Genomic DNA, 20118 nt, shown 5'->3' on the forward strand with positions numbered 1-20118 from the left:
AGTTCTTGGGTGTGTTTAATGGACAATACGATTTCTATGACCAAAGACCTATTACCAGTCTGCAAACTGATGCTTGCTCTGAGGCTGTTGGTGCCTTTTTTGAGGGTGATTGGTTCTATTCTCATCTATGGGTAGACCATTCCCCTCTTGCTTCTTTGCATATTAATTTTAAGGAACCCTGTGTGTAGTTCTTTCTGCTATTTGCTGGGCTCCCACTTGGAAGAACAAAACTATTCATGTCTTCTGCGATAATACTGCTGCTGTTGCTATGCTTAATAAAGGAACTACCCATCACCCTGTTATGATGGACTATTTACGTCAGTTGTTTTGGTTATCGGCTACCTTCAATTTTCGTTTGAAGGCTTTCCATGTAGCTGGTGCTCAGAATTTCCTTGCTGACAATATATCACGTCTTCATTCAAAACAACACTTATTATCATTTTTGCATTTTTTGCAGCTCAGCTCACTGACTTCAGTCTGTGATTTGGTTGGCATCAATCATATGTCTGCCTATTCTTATTATTTTCTCATTGGTAAGTATACCATCTGTGGTAGCTAATTTTTGTATTCTCCTTCCTCTAGAGTTGCCCCCCTTCGTTCCAGAGTTGGTGCACGACGTTGTCCTTTTTCGGCAGGCCACCTATGCTGAGAATACAAAAAAGAGCTATCGCACGCATCGCAAGGCTTATGAATGTTTTTGTAGCCAGATGTCTTCGCCACTTGTGCCTGCCTCCACAGATTTTTTATGCCTATATATTGCCCATTTGGCTAGGTTTTTACTACCACAATCAGTTTGTAGGTATCTAAATTTTGTTGGCCTTCTACATCTTGAGATGGGATATGCTAATCCTCTAACCAACATGAAGCGTATGCTTGGTGTTCCGGCCAAGCCACGTCTTCCTATTACCACTGCTCTTCTTTTTGGTATTCGTTCTCGCCTTAACCTAAATTGTATCTTTCATGCTTCATTTTGGGCTGTTTGTTTAGTTTCATTTTTTGGTCTGTTTCATAAGTCACATTTATTGCCGGCATCTTCTACGATATTTAATCCGCTCAAACAACTAGTTCGGTCTGATTTTACTTTTCATGATGACCATATTCTCGTTCTAGTTAGATGGAGTAAGACTATCCAACTGGGACAGCGCAGAATTACTGTTCCACTGGTGGCTATTCCTTCTTCTCCTCTTTGTCCAGTTCGGGCTATTTTGCATGCTTTTTCTCTCACTCCAGGTGTTCTACCTGATGCTCCAGCCTTTTGTTGGCGCAAATCCTCGATGCTACCCAACACTCTATTGACATATCGGACTTTCATGTCCGTTATGAAAAAAGTGTTGACAGATTTAGGGTGTTCTACCTCCCAATATGGTACCCACTCGTTTCGCCGTGGGGGGGCACCTTCGCTTTAGAGGCAGGTGTTCCCCTGGATGTCATATCCTTATTGGAGGACTGGAAATCTGATAGTATGTTTCTTTACCTTCACATGCCCCTTGCTCAGCGGTTTTCTGCCCAACGACTTATGGCATCACACCTTGGATGACATATTTTATTTTCTACTACTACTTGGGATTTGGACTCTATGTTTTCACATATTTTACGTTGTAAGCTATGCTATGTATATATATATTTTGTTCACGCTTATTAATATTATATAGAGATGTGTGATTACCTTGGCTTTGTTGTTGCTTATATCATATATGTGTTCTACTTTTATTTCATGCTTGTATATATTTTCAGTTATTACTATATATAAATGTTTTGTAACCTTTGTCCTATCTACAGCAATAGAACTGTACTCTACAATGATGAGTTTTTATGTGTGAGTTTAAGTACCTATTTTACAGATTGCACAACCTGAACAAAACGGTGAACTTTGTTTTGGAAAAGAATAGTCCACGTAAAATTTTTTTAACTGCAACATCAGGTGTTAGGAAAGGAACTTTATTTTTGTTATTGTAAAATTTAAACACATCCTTTTTGTATGTTTATTCAGTTTTTTTATAAATTAACTCGGATAATGAAAGATTCAAACTGTAAAAAAATAATGATGTTGTTTTTACTGTTTGTACAACAAGAAAAAAGCTCCTAATCCCAAAAGAAATATAAGGGAGTCAAAATAAACCGGGAGAGTTATTATTGCCTAGAAAATGTTGACTCTAGGGGGCAACAATTTACTAGTTTATTGTGACTGGGGAGTCATTATTTAGGGGAGTTAAAAATTCCGGTGACATTATCCGTATTACCCGCCTAAGCGATTGGGGTGTCACAATTGCTAAACTGTTCCTTGTTGCTGAATGACGTAATCCATCGTACATATTACGGTTAAATTGGAAACAGCCTAAACTTGTTAAAATTTATGAACAAGTCAGGTATTTTGGTGAGTTTAAAATTCGTAAAAATATCACTGGTCATCAATCAGTTTAATAAAATTAGAATATAGATGTAATACTTTTTCCGACTTACGGGTACATTTGACAGTGATTGATGTTTCACAACAGCTTAAGCATACAAAAGCCTGTAATATCCGTTCATTACGAAAAGGAAAAGACGTTTATTTTGGTAAATGAGATGAAATTTAAGTTGGGACCTGCAAATAAAGTTTAAAATTCTTAAAAATATCACTGGTCATCAATCAGTTTAATAAAATTAGAATATAGATGTAATACTTTTTCCGACTTACGGGTACATTTGCTTAAATTTTCCGATTGTGTTAATATGTCACTGATTTATGTTTCCATTGAAACTACGCATGCCAAAAGTTATAAAAAAAGTCGTTTATTGTGTAAAGAAACGTTCGATTTTGGTAGATGGATAATAATTTAACTCGCTAAAAGCACCTTGTTCAAATATTTTGGAACCGTCATGATATGACAATTTATTTTCACATCAACCTAAAGAAGAAATCAAGCGAACTGGGTCAAGGCCATAAAAGGAAAGATATAGATAAAAACAACAGAATATGAACAGAAAGTAAAATGTGCCCGAACTTACGTTTTTCAATGTTTCACCAAAAAATGCAAATATACATACCATAATTTCCATTGAAAAAAAATGGGAACTAAATGAACTTTCGAAACTCAATAGTTATAAATTAAAATAAGCATAAATACATCTTCGAAATAGTGTAGAATAATCTTTGCCAAAATCACTGCTGATGCAAAGAATTGAGCTTACGTTTTACGGGGACACGCTTATGTCCCCCTAAATCAAATGTCCCCGAAGATACAGGTTTTTCTGCATTTAATGTCCCCGTAAGTCCGATTTAGTTATATATATATATATATATATATATATATATATATATATATATATATATATATATATATATATATATATATATATATATATATATATATATATATATATATATATATATATATATATATATATATATATATATATATATATATATATATATATATATATATATATATATATATATATATATATATATATATATATATATAGAGAGAGAGAGAGAGAGAGAGAGAGAGAGAGAGAGAGAGAGAGATTTTGCATATTTATTATTTTATTGTTTCAGTGCACTAACACTTCACGAATTTGAAGCTTTATGTCACAAATTTGTTCCTTTGGTGCATAAAATTTTTACTGGGAAGGTATAAAATTTTTGTTGTTACTTTGATCATGTATAATATTGGTATCCAGGATTTTGTATATACTCTATATACATTTATTTAGGATCCATCTTGTCATAGACATCAAATGTACAACATGGGCGGGAAAAAAAAGGGTAATATTTCTATTGTTTTTCTTTTTTTTTTTAAATAATATTATCGAAACATTCTATTTTAATTTTTGTCATGTATCTCTAGCACAACTTCGAAACTTTAATGCATCCAATGTGTTTACTGATGAGCAACATGAAATGGTAGCAAGCATCCTTGTCAACAAGTACTGCAGTGAGCATTCAAAAGTAAGAACAAATGTTCTTTGAAAAAAAAATTGCACCTACAGGTTCAATCAAGTTTAAATAATCTGAACATATACTCATTTTTTTAGTACTTTGATTATGTATTTAAAGTTATGATCCCAGAACTTGAGAAAAGAATAGTAATGGAAGTTTTTAAAGTTTTTCCTGAGCAGGTGGGTATTGTGAATTTATTATTTTGACCAGAAATGCTTTTCTTACACCAGAATTTCTCTCTTAAGCTCTGTACCTTTTTTGGTTTTAGGCTGAAGACATTTTGAATCATGGCAAAGAGATGCTAGAATATATGTTGAATGATGTAAGGGTAGTGTAAAAATATTGAAGTTAATTGTACGCCTCAAATTCACATATTACTGCCAATCTTTTAGAAAATATGTCAGTGTAAAATCATATTTCTCAATGACGAAGATAAAGAGCTGATGTGGATAAAGGAGTACATTCCAAGGTAATAATTTTTAGAAAATTTTAACCCTACTTGATCTGAAAGTATTTGAACATACTAGTAGGCTCTGCAGCAGAATCTACATAGACAATGTCATAATGAGGAAATGGTACACTACTTGCCTTTTAATTTTAAGTACTTTCTTTGTAGGTGTTATTTCAAACTGTAGAGAAATGATTAAAGTATTTCTGATTTATAATTATAGTGAACCAGTACAGCAATCGTTTGACGTAGCAAATAAAGATGTGTCGGAAACTTCACAGTTAACAAGGTGAATTAACATAATAGTAGCCATGTCATCAACCAATTTTAGATAATTTGCAGTACTTTCTCTGTAGGTGCTATTCCTGCCTGTAGAGAAATGGTTAAAGTATTTCTGATTAGTAATTATAGTGAACCAGTTAAGCAATCAATTGACGTAGCAAATGAAAATGTGTCGGAAACTTCACAGTTAACAAGGTAAATTAACATAATAGTACCCATGTTATCAGCTAATTTTGGAGATTTTGCAGTACTTTCTCTGTAGGTGTTATTTCTGTCTGTAAAGAAATGGTTAAAGTACTTCTGATTAATAATTATAGTGAACCAGTACAGCAATCGTTTGACGTAGCAAATAAAGATGTGTCGGAAACTTCACAGTTAACAAGGTGAATTAACATAATAGTAGCCATGTTATCAGCTAATTTTGGAGATTTTGCAGTACTTTCTCTGTAGGTGTTATTTCTGTCTGTAAAGAAATGGTTAAAGTACTTCTGATTAATAATTATAGTGAGCCAGTTCAGCAATCTATTGACGTAGCAAATAAAGATGTGTCTGAAACGTCACAGTTAACAAGGTAAATTAACATAATAGTAGCCATGTCATCAACTAATTTTGGAGATTTTGCAGTACTTTCTCTGTAGGTGTTATTTCTGTCTGTAAAGAAATGGTTAAAGTACTTCTGATTAATAATTATAGTGAACCAGTACAGCAATCGTTTGACGTAGCAAATAAAGATGTGTCGGAAACTTCACAGTTAACAAGGTGAATTAACATAATAGTAGCCATGTTATCAGCTAATTTTGGAGATTTTGCAGTACTTTCTCTGTAGGTGTTATTTCTGTCTGTAAAGAAATGGTTAAAGTACTTCTGATTAATAATTATAGTGAGCCAGTTCAGCAATCTATTGACGTAGCAAATAAAGATGTGTCTGAAACGTCACAGTTAACAAGGTAAATTAACATAATAGTAGCCATGTCATCAACTAATTTTGGAGATTTTGCAGTACTTTCTCTGTAGGTGTTATTTCTGTCTGTAAAGAAATGGTTAAAGTACTTCTGATTAATAATTATAGTGAGCCAGTTAAGCAATCTATTGACGTAGAAAATAAAGATGTGTCTGAAACGTCACAGTTAACAAGGTAAATTAACATAATAGTAGCCATGTTATCAGCTAATTTTGGAGATTTTGCAGTACTTTCTCTGTAGGTGTTATTTCTGTCTGTAAAGAAATGGTTAAAGTACTTCTGATTAATAATTATAGTGAGCCAGTTCAGCAATCTATTGACGTAGCAAATAAAGATGTGTCTGAAACGTCACAGTTAACAAGGTAAATTAACATAATAGTAGCCATGTTATCAGCTAATTTTGGAGATTTTGCAGTACTTTCTCTGTAGGTGTTATTTCTGTCTGTAAAGAAATGGTTAAAGTACTTCTGATTAATAATTATAGTGAGCCAGTTCAGCAATCTATTGACGTAGCAAATAAAGATGTGTCTGAAACGTCACGGTTAACAAGGTAAATTAACATAATAGTAGCCATGTCATCAACTAATTTTGGAGATTTGGCAGTACTTTCTCTGTAGGTGTTATTTCTGTCTGTAAAGAAATGGTTAAAGTACTTCTGATTAATAATTATAGTGAGCCATTTCAGCAATCTATTGACGTAGCAAATAAAGATGTGTCTGAAACGTCACAGTTAACAAGGTAAATTAACATAATAGTAGCCATGTTATCAGCTAATTTTGGAGATTTTGCAGTACTTTCTCTGTAGGCGTTATTTCTGTCTGTAAAGAAATGGTTAAAGTACTTCTGATTAATAATTATAGTGAGCCAGTTCAGCAATCTATTGACGTAGCAAATAAAGATGTGTCGAAAACTTCACAGTTAACAAGGTAAAGTAATCCAAAAGTCACCTTGTAGTAATCAAAAAAAAGTTAGCTTAATTTTTTAATTCTAAACAAGAAGTTATTCCTGTAATTATGATGAGGTATAGCAACCCCGCAATAAGCAATAATAATACTTGTATTTGTGAACTTCTGTATAAGAATTAATTTAATTAAAACACGCTTTATTAGTTATTTTATGAGAACTTAGACAACTTTACATTTCAGTGCACAAGTAGCATTGCTTAACGCAATTAACAATCACAACATTGGAGCAGCGAAAAAAGTAAGTAAATAGCGTAACTTCTCTACATCGTTAAATATGCCAGATTGCACTGTCTGCACTGTCACCGATTGCACTGTCACCGACTAAATCTAACCTGTATTTAACCTGTATCTTAATCGCTTAAATTCAAGTAAGACAAAATTGAATGTCTTCCATATCTAGGCTTTGAAGACTTGGGAACAAGAAGATATAGAAAAACATGTTGCTGCAGCTCCTTCTGCACGTAGAAAAGTTGTCTGTCCTGTCTGCAGTCGGTAAGTTTTTTCGCCTGGTAAATATTTGAACTGGATATTCTAGGGACTAATAAAGTTAGCAGATTTTAAGTTACTTCTTCTTTTTCTTCTTAGTGAGGTTGTGAACTTAAAAGTTCATTTGATGTCTCGAAAACATTTATGGACAAAAGAGAAAGCTGAGAGTGCCCGCATTAACTTCAAATTAAATCTGGAGAGGAAACCGCTTGAGTCTTCTATTCGAAAATCTAAACAACGTTTTCATGTTCGCCAAATATGCCCGCTTTCTCATTGCATGAAAGAAGTGAAAAGACTAGGAAACCATTTGCGGCAATTTCACAAAATAACTCCTTCCAAAGTTGTACAACACGTGAAAAATGCTCAAAAAGTGTTGTCAAGTGAAGACGAATCTTCGGCGTCTGAAAGGGCAACTTCTGACGAGGAAGAATATACTTCAAAGGTGAAAAAACTTTATAGTAAAGACTTGTTCCATCGTGGAGTAGGCATGCACGAAGAATGCGACTCAGATGATTCTGATTGGCTTTTATCTACGTTTGGGGATATTCACGGCTCACGAATATTGACCAGCAACAAAAATGAAAACGCCAAATGTTCTGACAACGTAGATTTTGAAAACCACGGGAATTTATCCACAGACAATGACTCTGACAACTCCTCCAAGTCAAACTCTGCCTTAGATGCTGAATGTACGGAGCTATCGGATTATGAAGACACGGAGGACAAATTCTATGTCACTTCACAAGCAGATGACATTGTGCTTGAAAGTTTTAAGTCTTGGTTGATTAGTGCTGATGGTGGTTACAGACCTGAAAGGACAAGTAAGCAACACAAAAATGTTATTCTCGCTATTCTTAATCACCGAAGTAATATTGAACCACTGAAATTTTCAAATCTAGTAGAAAAGGAATTCCTTGAAAGCTGGATCCAGATTTGTGATAAATCGAAACAACCTGGGACAATAAAAACATACCTTTGCTCTGTTTTATGTTTTTACGATTATTGTGAAGTGACAGGTTGTGGCTTATTACCATCTGAACTTATAGGTAGAATGAGAACAGTAATAAGGAAGTGGGGTCACAATCTAATAAAAAAGATCCAAGTAAGATCGTACGAAAAACAGCTAAATGACTTGAATCGTTTGCCTACGCCTGAAGAACTGCGAAAGTATGATTGCTCAAAAGTGGTTCAGTATTCCAAAGCATTATTAAAAAATGCTACATGCAAAGACTCCTGGACAAGGAAAGAATTTTGTGCAATTCGAGACTACCTGATATCTACTTTAATTATGGACAATGCTAGCAGATCAGGTGCAATTGCCAACATGTTGTTAGAAGAAGTAGGAAATACCAATAACTCGGACGGGGGATGCACAATTGCAGTGAAGAAACACAAAACAGGCTACAAAGGACCTGCTTTCATTACAATGACTATTGAAACTTTTAAGAACTTAAAAAATTACATCCGTTATGTCAGGAATTCTTTACAAGGAATCAATTCTGGCGGTAAAGAACCTGTATTTGTTAGCTGGGCTGGAAACAAAATGGCTTCTTCCATGGTCACTGGGCAACTCTCAAGCTTTTGGGCTCAAGCTCTTGGCCGTGATTGTGGCGATTTGACCACAACCTTAGTTCGAAAATATGCTACCACAACGATTCATAAAAATCAACCGGAATTAAAGCAAGCCACTGCTAATCTTTTATGTCATGCTGAACGAACGGCATCAATGTCATATAACTTAATTGATAAACAGAGAAGAGCCTTTCAGACAAGTCAGCAAGTTAGGGAGGCTATGAGGACAGATTTCGATACGAATGAAATAAATTTGGACTTACAAGTCAACGACCTTAAAGAAATATTTTCTTCTGAAATCAACGATGGTTTTGTGTCGACCGAGATTATACGGGATAGAATTTCCTCAGACGCAAGGTTAAGCGATTTAAATGGGAACGAGAAGAAGGAAAAGGCACTGCTAGATTCTGTGCGGTATATTATAAAAAAAGAAGGAACTCATACCAAATCTGCTGATGAAAGGGTTACCGAGAAGGTACCTGATACTCCTTCGGCGAAATGTATTAGCATGTCCAGACAACGTAAAAAGTATACCGATTCTGATAACACGATAATTTGGAAATGTTTAGGTGATCAGATCAGAGATACGAATAATGCGATATCTCGAGCAGAATGCACTGAAATTATCAAAAATACTCCTATGATGGCACAATTGGTGTCAAAATTTGGCATGCACTCACTTATTATTAAAATAAGAACTGAAAGAGCTAAGTTTTTAAATGAAACCTAGTGGATATGGTCGATGACGAAATTTTATCAAGAGAATTGTTTTGTTATTTTTATCGTTTTTTTTTGTTATTCAGTTTTCATTGTGTTTCATATGCACGGTCATAAAATAGCGTTTTGTTTTCATGCTTCGTACAACAAGGTAGGAATCCGTAACTATAAAGAAATTTACTTACTTTTCTTTACGATAAAACTATAAAATGCAATGGATGTAATGTGATAATTAAGTTGTTAAAATAAACCTGGTGGAATATAAGCTATGGTGTGTTTTTGTTAGAAGCAAAAGTTTTTATGGACTTTTTTTAATTCTTGTATTTAATCTATACGGCTTTATTCTTTGGCAGAAAATGCTAGATTCGTTTGACGGTTTGTTTTTCTATGCTGCGTAAAAAAACGATATCTACAGAAATTATGTTTTTTTCTTCCTTTATATGAGTTTGTCAACCTTTTTAGAGTTGATTTACAGTTGAAAGAATTTTGCGCTTTATTTAATCGTCTTTTATTCCCTGATCTCTAAAAACCCTTGTTGACAGTGCTTGTGTGACAAACGAATCAAAAAAATCGAAACTCGTAAGGCATAAGACAATCAAACGCACTACGAAATAAGAGATGTTTGCTGACTGGTTAGACAACTTCCGCTACTATGATTTCTTATCGCCACGAACCGATGGATGTCATTGTGTTAAGGTTTCTTTGGCCCTATCCGGTCTGAGGGCGGGTGGATAAGAAACCCAGGACCGAATAGGATTAGGTAGTTCTGTTCGCAAAGCAAGGTATGAAAATTCCAAAGATCCTGGCAATATGCAAGTTCGAAGGTTTTCACAGAAGTACAGAAACATATAAGGAAGCATGGGTGAAGGCATGGATATTTTAACGGATTACCAAAATTACAGTGTTGCTATTTTCTATGCCTTTTTTCAAAAAAAACCTGGCGCAATTTGTTATTACTTTCTCAGACATACAGAATGCACAAATAGTATTGCGAAAAACATGTACGATGGGTGAATTCCTGCCACGTTCACAACGGGCTAGGAACCGGTCTTTTAAACCAATATGTTTTGCTTGTAACGGTATTAGGACGGCTAGTTCGCGTAAAGTGTGCACAAAATAGCAATACCCGGGATTAAGCCGTTTGAAAAATAATCTAAAGATAGGAATAACTAAAACAGAACAAATTGTGAATATTTCAGTGCCATCAATTTTTCTACGAACCTAGAGAAGGAGTTTCAAGGATGAAATATTGCCGATGAATTAAGTAAAGGTGCATAGTTGTCAAAGGACAAATATCTTTAAATTGGATACTCCGTAGAAACTAAAACACTTCATGTAAAGTATTATAAGGCGACTTCTGGTTTTCGTGCATCTGCAAAATTAACAATTTATCAATTAAATCCTAAATTTATTACCCCTAATTGAGAATTTGGGGGCAAAGCAAAATGGAAAAATTACATTGGCCCTCATGTTACGTTAACAGAATCCTATATATACACCCAAGTATTAAATACGAGTTTCTCACAATTGCGTAGTGTATAGAGTATCAAAAGACAATTTTAATGACATAAACACAGTTTTTAGAAATCCAACACATTTTCCTAAAACGCTAGCACAATATTTGCAAAAATGCACCCTTATGTTAATTTCCGTTAATAATTAATACCTGGATTTCTTGCAAGCGGTAATTTTTTTCATAAAGTAATAAGGTATGTCAGAACAGAAACTGTGAGAGGAACAACATGACGAAGTCTTTAAATTTAACTTAACCGATGCCTGTTGTGAATATCATATTATAATATTCTGCGCTCTCGACGATAATTTTTAGTTTTCACAAACATACCCGATGTTATGTTGTAGGTGAATGACTCGCCTTTCAGTGCATCGATTTTTTTCCAATTTTCGCGTAAGTAAGGAACCCTTTGGATGAAAATCTAATATGTCTATGTCATTTTGGAGGGAATAAGATAACTGAAAACTGTATTTAAGGTTATTTTGGTACAATCATAGGAACACAGCGAAAGTGCCCTTAGCCCCTATGTGGACTATTTTTACTTACGAAATACCTTTTTGACGCAAGAATCAACCAATATTTGACAAATTAATCACAGCATGCGTGGCGATCATGCAGTTGCGTAAAAACACAAGTCATTCCTAGTCTGAATGTTTAGATTACTTATATATTGCTACATTTTACCTTAAGCATGGGGGCACAAATTGCCTAAAAACCTAAATTAAGTAAGTAAGATACGATAGAATATACTCAAGTGATTTTACATCAAAACCGTAAGCATGAAGTTTGGCTATAAGTAGATCGTGGGGGACACAGTCAAAAGCTTTTGATAAGTCCATTAATATTGAACCAACCACATAATTCAGATCCAGTTTTTTTTCCAATCCTCTAATAGGCGTATCAATACGTGATTGGTGCTATAGTTTTTCCTGTAAGCAGATAAGTACACAGAAAGTTTTTTTTCCATGAAAGACATTATTTGCTCTTTGATTTTTATTTCATAAAACTTAGAGAAAAAATTTAATACACTAATAGGTCTAAAATTATTGAGACTGTACTTTTCCTTGCTTCCCTTGTCAATTGGTGTAACAACCGCACGCTTAGCTTTAGTTGGGAAAAAACTGGCACGGATGCTACTATTTAAGGCATTTTTGAGGGGCAATATTAAGTGCTCACTAGCTAGTTTTGCAAGTTTTGGCGGTATCTTATCTTCGTCTGCAGACGCTTTAGTGTTTATTTCTTTAAATACTTTTTTGATTTCTTCATCACCTATTTCCTTAAATTGAAAATTTTCAGACACATTTTCAATATTTTCTTTTATCTTTAGGATACTTGGATGATTTTTATAGGTTTTTAAAATTTTCTCAATCAACTTTTTCTTATCTGTAAATGATTTAAAATCAATAGAGGTAGGTTTAATACCACTGCTATTTTCAACAATATTTATGAAGTGGCTATTCAATGTTGTTGCCACTTCATTTTCATCTGTAATCAAATTATCGTTTTGGATTATCGTAATATTTGCATTACTTAAGCAATTTTTATTGGTTACAAAAGGTTTCATAACTTTCCAAAAATTTTTATTTTCGACTGCTCCGGCCTGGGTTATTTTTTTGAAATATTCCTTAACACCTATATTTCGTAATTTTACGCATTTGTTTCTTTGTCTTTTATAATTGGCATTGTTTTCCTCAGTTTTATCATTGTTATATTTATTTTTAAACCTTGACCTAGAGTATATAGCCTTTCTTAATTCTTTATTCATGAAGGGAGCATCGTTTCCACGCAATGTTTTCTGTATCAAAGGAGCATGTTTATCTACAATATTTCTAAAAATTACTTGAAGATTTTCATAGTTCAAATCAGGATCGGCAGTGTCACAACAAAAGTCAGCAGCTTTTACATCAGCCAAAAACGTCTTTTCATCGAAATTTTTATAGTTTCTATAGAATATTTTCTTTGGCTGTAAACGGGCTAGATGCATTTTTAAAAATGTAGTTATCATTAGATGATGGTCACTTAACCCTGTTTCAAACGCTGAACTATTTTGAAAAGACCTATATCTGTTTGTCAATAAGACATCAATTGAAGAGCCTTCTGTTCCTGCAAAGCATGTTTTATCTTTAATGAGGTTTTTGAGATTGAAAATATCACAAAGTGACTGCATCTGCCCATAGCCACTATCACTTGGATTATAAAAATCTATATTAATATCACCCAGAACAATAATATTGTCACATTTAGAAAGAGCATTGTTTAGAATTTTTTCCAATTCATAGAAAAATTGTGTTAAGTTCAAATATGAAGGTGGCCGATAAATGCTAATTATAATCCATTTTTTATTTCTAATAGTAATTTCAGAACAGATAATTTCATTCTCTACAATTCCAATATTGTGTAACTGTTTACAAATGACCCCTTTCCCAACATACTCAATTAAACCTCCTCCATGTATGTTTCTGTCCTTTCGGGTTCTAATTTCATATCCGTCAATATTAAATTGAGCAGTTGGAAAAGATTCATCCAGTTTAGTTTCTGCAAGTACGAAATAGTCAGGAGAAAATTTAGACATGATCTCTCTGACGTCGACAATTTTATTTCTCAGACTGTTTATATTTAAGTAACCTAAAAGAGGATTATCGGGATTAGCAACTCTAAGTTTACAGATACTATCGAGCGGGCTATCAGGTTCGGAATTTGAATTATGTGTTTGGTTAAGATCATCAATTTCATTTTGTAATAACAAAGGGTTATTTTGTGTTTCACTTGAATCTGAAAAAACTTGTGCCTCTTGTGGTGTCTGAGTGCAAGGACCTATACCCAAGACTGGAAGTGCATGTTGTGGTATAAAAAATGATTAAGATAATATAAATAATTTTTCGCTAACATAGTCTTACCATCGTCTGTAACGTGGATTCCATCTTTCCAAAAAGAAGAGCTTTTTATGTTGTCATTATCAATAAAAGTAACATCTAAAGCCTCGCATCTTTTCTTTAACAATCGGTTAATTTCATCGATTCGACTTTCGTCAACTCGTGAACACGTTATCAAGCTGGATATAAAAACCTTTTCCACACCAGAGTTTGTACATTTTTCTGCAATTTCAATTAATCCGTTCACTATTTCGACATTAGATGCTGCACTTAGATTTTTTGACAGCAAATTATTGATACCGCCATGAATGATTACAATGTCTGGTTGTTCCTCTTCTAGTGTTGGGGTTGAATAATAGTTTAAATGTTGTATGCTGGCACCCGGAAAACATTTCATTCGCGCATAGCCATTATTGAGTACACGGTTGAATTCTTTCAATCTTATCCCCTTTGGAATACTATCGGATATTATTCTGACGACTTTACTCTTTTTATCTTTAAATTTTTTCTGATTATCGTTCCGATTTTGGTTACCAAAGAAATCTTCCCGCTCCGGGTAAGGATTGATGACAGGATTCGGACGTCGACTATTTTTGTTTTGAAATTCATTTTTGTTAGTGTTATTAAATCTACAATTTTCTTTGTCATAATCGTTGACTTGAGGATTCGGGTCTTCGTTGTAAAGACTTTTAAAACGATTATCTACATTAATTTCGCTTCTTGTATGCAAAACCCCCGAAGGACCTTTTCTAATACTTTTCCATTTATCAGAGGTGTTTGACGGTTTTGGATCACTTGACTGCTTTTTATTAATATTGTTAAATATATCTCGAACAAGACATCGTAGATCTTTGAGTTCGTCTTTCAGAAAACTATTTTCCTCTTTCAAACGATCAACGAGAAAACTCGATTCCTTTGCTCTCAATTTATTTACCTCGTATCCAATATACTCCTTTAAGTCGTTCGTGGCATGTTGGGTATGTCAATATAGAAGTCTTCATTCTGGTTGATGGTTGATGGAGTATGACTTATTTGCACCCTCTGTCTCCTACCTTTCATACCCAGAATTTACTTGGACTAGTATGGTTCCAAACGCATTCATATTTTATTATAGGAGGAAAAATGTTGTAAATAAATATTATTTTATTCAGTATTCACACCGGAGGAAGATATTGGTAAGCATGATGATAAGGGTGACAAAGAGGATACCCAACAATCGACCAACTCCTCGGAACATCCGGGACCTCAACGCCAGGACCGCAGCAGGGAGGTGCGCGTAGGCGATTGGGGTTGGGTACGGAGTCGCCAAAGACTGTGATATTTCATTCAAAATTTGATAGCCTGTACACCAAACTTAGAGACGGACTTGGTATGACACCCAATGCAATGCATTATGACAGGTTCCGAATGGCGGATGGTAGTGAACGTATTATGAAAAGGGTTGTAACGGGAAAAAGACCCTTACCGGAAGTAGTACTGTCATGGCTTATATTCTCTTGACGTTGAACCATGGCCTCGAACTTCTGTACCAAGATCTGCCTTGCTGTATAATTATCGGCATCGGTTCCAATCAGGGATGCTTTGGACCCTGCTTGTGATTCCAGTAACAAGACCACGTAAACCTTGATACTCTCACTCAGCTTGATCAGACCCTCCAATGTTAGGCCTTGGCTTGTCGACATGATAAATTTGGCCCAGTCGCCGTCAACTTAGGACCACCATCTACCATCTGTCAACGACGACATGACGGCTTTAAACTTGTACAGGCTATTGGAATCTGCACCGTATTCCCTACATACCTGTGCATACCTGGAGCTGCTATAAGGGTTTTACACTGTGAGAAGCCATCATCGTACGGCATGGGGACCATCAATCTTGCCAGGATGCGACGCATGTGGTAGTACACATGGAATTTGAAATGGAGTTGATGAGGGGAATACCACAGAAATATGCGAATCTGTACTCACGTAGAGATCCTGATGCTCCAAATTTGTAACACCGAGTGGCCATTCCCCCTGTTACTTTTGTACTTTGCAGAGTGGTTGTATTGGTATATGTTCATTTCTTAAAACAAAAGGAGATGAAGCAACTGTACATCACCGATATCGACAAACCTACCATATTCGAAGACTAACTTGGACAGGACACACGTACAGCTTTAAAATCCATCAGCATTAGACCCGGATGGCTGAACATATATAACAACAACGATATTGCGATCAGGGAAGTAGGACCTGATCAGAGGGTGACTCGTATCGAGATTATGAATGACTTGTACAAAATCGAGGATATCACGGCTATTGTCAACAGCCATGCGGAAGATAAAATCAAACTGTTTGTTTTGAAAAATGGGTACTGTAGGCTCCGTGTCAACGATGGCTATACGGTAGTGATTGGCAGGCAATTGCAGGAGCTTTTGGGACTACCCTATGACCCAGCAAATAAGTATTATACAAAGGGTGACTACGATGTCATATATAGAACCGATATTTACCATAGGCTTAGGCTCGTTTGCCCGCAATTGGATGAAGACGACTGTCTTTTGGATAGCAAAAAATCCAAGGTTCTGGCTTTGTTTCCCATCAAGGAGCTAAACGCCTGGGGGGATATGTATGACCATTGACAGTCCTGTATACCTTCCACTAAAGGGGTCCACGGACGTCTTCCACCATGAGAGGAACGTTTTTCAATATAAACGTGTGCATTCTCATAGAATAATAAATGAGCGATATCAACAAACTTTATCCGAGTTTGCCGAGTGCACCTGCGCAAGGCTGTGATCAGGATGAGGGACAAGTTTTCAGATGTAAAAAATAGAGGAGATAGAACAATATCTCCAGGATGAAATAAAGGAGCGGAATAAATTGACGAAAAAATTCAAGATGCATAATACATAGGTCAGGATGTGCGACCATGGTCTGCTTGGCGTGAGTGTGATTACGTCAGGGCTTGGGATAGGAGCCATGGCCTCAGGTTTGGGAGTACCCCTAGCTTGTGCCATAGGGGGGGGGGGGGGCTCGATTGCTGCCGGAATAAGGCAAGCCGGTCTTCGAAACGCTTCAAAACGTCTACGTGTTAAATCCAAAAACATGAGGGTATAAGGCTACTCGCAGGGGCGAAACTAAACTCGATTGTAGATCTTATTTCAAAAGCAATGGAAAATGGTTTAATCAGCGACCATGAGTATAGTCCAATTAGCCGTGAAAAAGAAAGGTATATGTTGTTGAAGGAACAAATGCAGCAGAGGTTTAACAGGATTGTAAATGTACCCTCATCGTAGGGTACCGGCACACCATAGAATTTAGTTGTGATTGCATCCTTGTAATACTTAAGCTTAGCGTTCACATAACGATCCTTTTTTGCAGGCTCTGTCGTTAATTGCTCGGATATTAGCTCTTCAATCTTGGACCAGATTTGACAATATTTAGCAATCCAATCGGGGTACTCCTCAAAATCTAGACTCATTGCCGGTGATGCATTAGCGTTGTACCGGCTCACTCCATTTTCGGTGTTTTTACCCTCAAGGCCACCACGAGATCCTGTGTATGGTAGTCTATAATGTACCTTTGATCCTTACCTCCATCGGCAGGCATGGGATCTCATACCGTTAAGTTGATATCTGTGAAGGTAGCGGCAAATGAGTAGAATAGTTGGGTTGACAAGCTCATTCTCAAATTCCAGCATTCTGTTTATTATATATTTCGAACGACTGCAGAGAATTACATGTCATCGTACATACGCAACCACCCCCATTGTACGTAATATATTCATGGCAACAGTACCAGCATAACATTTTACCGCTTACAACAAACATACGTCCGCAGGTACATTTGTCATATGCATCGAGTACCCTTTCACAGTCGTCACAATGCTCATTCATTTATTAGGATGTCAAGGCAGGCCTCTAGGTCTTTAATCCTCCGTTCATTGGACCCCCCTTCTCCTCCTGTACACATGCCAGGGTTACAAGTGGTAGGGATAGACCGATGGCAGTAAGTAAGGTCATGAATAACATACTTTTCAAGCTATAATGACAGTTAATGCACATTTTATTATAGGTTACACATATTGGAGTACCTCAGGATTCTTTTCAACGGCTTTGTTGCACATGTCCCGCGTCTTGAAATGGCCCGGTACATATTCGAGCAAAAGGGGATTCTTTTCAACAACCCCATTACACATTTCCTGCGTTTTAAACCTATCTGGTATATGTATGATTTGCCAGTGATCTTTTTCAACAATTTTATTACACCTGTCTCGCATCTTGATATGATCCGGTACATACTTCAGCAGCCATGGCTTCTTTTCAACAGCCTTATTACATGTCTTGCGTCTTGAAATTCATCTTTATTAGTAGTATTTATGTTGGAGCATTTGCTGCAAGATAACGTTTCAGGCTTGCCTCCACAATTGTTCAAGATCTGCCCTTTCATCCTCCGAAAAGCACCAATCCATGACCCTACCCGGATGCCAGGCTATCGGAGCTAGCTCCTCTTTAATCCTAGCCTTTTCGGCTTTCCTCTGGCGATAGGCAGAGAGTAGTTCGGGCCTAGTATTTATAATTATGTTATTATTAAATTCCGGGTGACAAAACATTCCGGCATATACTCGAACATATCTTCATCCCTTATAACAGCCCATTTACACATGTACTGTGTCTTGAGCCGATCCGGCACATATTCGAGCGCCCAGGGATACCTTAAAACGGCCTTGTTACACATGTCTTGAGTCTTGAACCTGTCCGGTACATATTCGAGCATGTCGGCATACTCCTCAACAACCCTGTTACACATTTCCTGGGTCGTAAAACGATCTGGCACATACTCGATTTTATAGGGATTTCCTTCAATCAGTCGGTTGTACATGTCCTGCGTTTTGAATTTTGACGGCACAAAATCGAGCATCCGGGGCCCCTCCCCAACAGCCTTGTTACACATGTCTTGCGTCTTGAATTTTGAAGGTACATGCATGAGTGCATATGGATTCTCCTCAACGGCCTTATTACACATTTCCTGCGTTTTGAATTGATCTGGTATGCGTCTGAACATGTGGGGCTTCTTTTCGAATGCCTCGTTGCACATGTCCTGTGTCTTTAAAACGATGCTTCTCCTGCCCATCTTTATATAGAATTTTTTTGTTTTGTTGGAAGATTTTATTCTGCTCGACCTAGCGTGTCTTTACTGCGCATGCGTTTATATTTTGATGAATATAAGGGAAAGTCTCTTTTTACTCATTTGCTGTATACTTTGATGTGCGATGATTTTTAGGGAAATGCGCTATAAAATATTGGACCTTTTATTCAGATGACGTCATCTGAATGTAGATTAGTATGAAATGGTATCGGATGGTGATGGATTAATAGGGACTAGACAGGGTATGGTGCTGGCATTGTAGGGATTTGCTGTGACGTCTGTGGACGTGCGCGACAACGCTAGAACATACATTTCTCTATCTCTATGGCCATCGACAGAAAATATATGTATTTGTTATGAAGGCGATAGAGAGAGTATTATCAGGGTATTATGCAGTATTTTACGATATTACGTTGGTTATGGCCTATCGTTAGAAAAATATGTATTTGTTATGTAGCGATAGAAAGGAAGTCGGATAATGAGGGTTCATCTGTCGGGTCCATTTGGTTGGAGTACCCTCAATGAACGTATGTCGGACTTTTTATGTCGATAAAGTGTGAAGGGGTGCTAATTATGTTTACGTCGTGTGTCGACCCATTAGCACGGTGCTAAATAGAGTCGTAGCCCCCATTTTTAAGCCGAAAATTCGTGCTTCCCTTACATGAATTCAACTAACCGTGCGTAATCGTGGACCAAAGTACCTTTCTCCCCCATCATCACAACCAGAGATCTTTTCTTCTTTTGTAATTCCCTCTACTTGAGCTTCAACTCCTTTAATATCTCACACCTGTTATTTACCTCGGGGTGCCCCACCTCTGCTGTCATATCTCCATTATCAGCGTACATTTGTTTGTTTAAATCTCTGCTGTCATTTCGTTATTTCTGTTTTCACCCCTCTCTCTAATAATAATAATAATAATAATAATAATAAATATTTAAAGTGGCTAGCCCAGAAAATCACAAAAACCTATAGTTAGTGGATTGTTTCCACTGGGGGCCACTAGAACAAAAAAGAAACAAAAAATGATAAACCTTAGACTGCCTCAGCTCAATCAAACATAGTAACATTTATAATCTGTGAAAATTGAAAAGAAAAAGAATAAAAAACAAAAATTAAAAAATTCAAAAGTGATCTCCATTAGAATTTGCCAAATACATTAGAGATGGAAGTCTTAAACGAAAGCAGACTTCCATCACAGGTCACTTGGTCTGGAAGATTATTCCACACTTTTGCAGCTCTAAATGGG

At 36.1% G+C, this 20118-nt stretch overlaps 1 protein-coding gene across 1 annotated transcript; it reads left to right on the forward strand.

Moving 5' to 3' along the window:
* Positions 1-3489: 3489 nt before the first annotated feature.
* Positions 3490-9849, forward strand: LOC130657593 (uncharacterized). Its single transcript, XM_057460580.1, has 20 exons — positions 3490-3614; positions 3697-3748; positions 3831-3931; positions 4018-4101; positions 4191-4244; positions 4315-4391; positions 4594-4659; positions 4782-4847; positions 4970-5035; positions 5158-5223; positions 5346-5411; positions 5534-5599; positions 5722-5787; positions 5910-5975; positions 6098-6163; positions 6286-6351; positions 6474-6539; positions 6759-6816; positions 6979-7070; positions 7164-9849. Exons 2-20 carry the CDS (start codon positions 3721-3723, stop codon positions 9364-9366), a joined length of 3423 nt encoding a protein of 1140 aa, XP_057316563.1. The 5' UTR covers positions 3490-3614; positions 3697-3720; the 3' UTR covers positions 9367-9849.
* The last annotated feature ends 10269 nt before the right edge of the window (positions 9850-20118 follow it).

This window comes from Hydractinia symbiolongicarpus, chromosome 9, assembly GCF_029227915.1.
Source record: "Hydractinia symbiolongicarpus strain clone_291-10 chromosome 9, HSymV2.1, whole genome shotgun sequence".
NCBI classification, from domain to species: domain Eukaryota; kingdom Metazoa; phylum Cnidaria; class Hydrozoa; order Anthoathecata; family Hydractiniidae; genus Hydractinia; species Hydractinia symbiolongicarpus.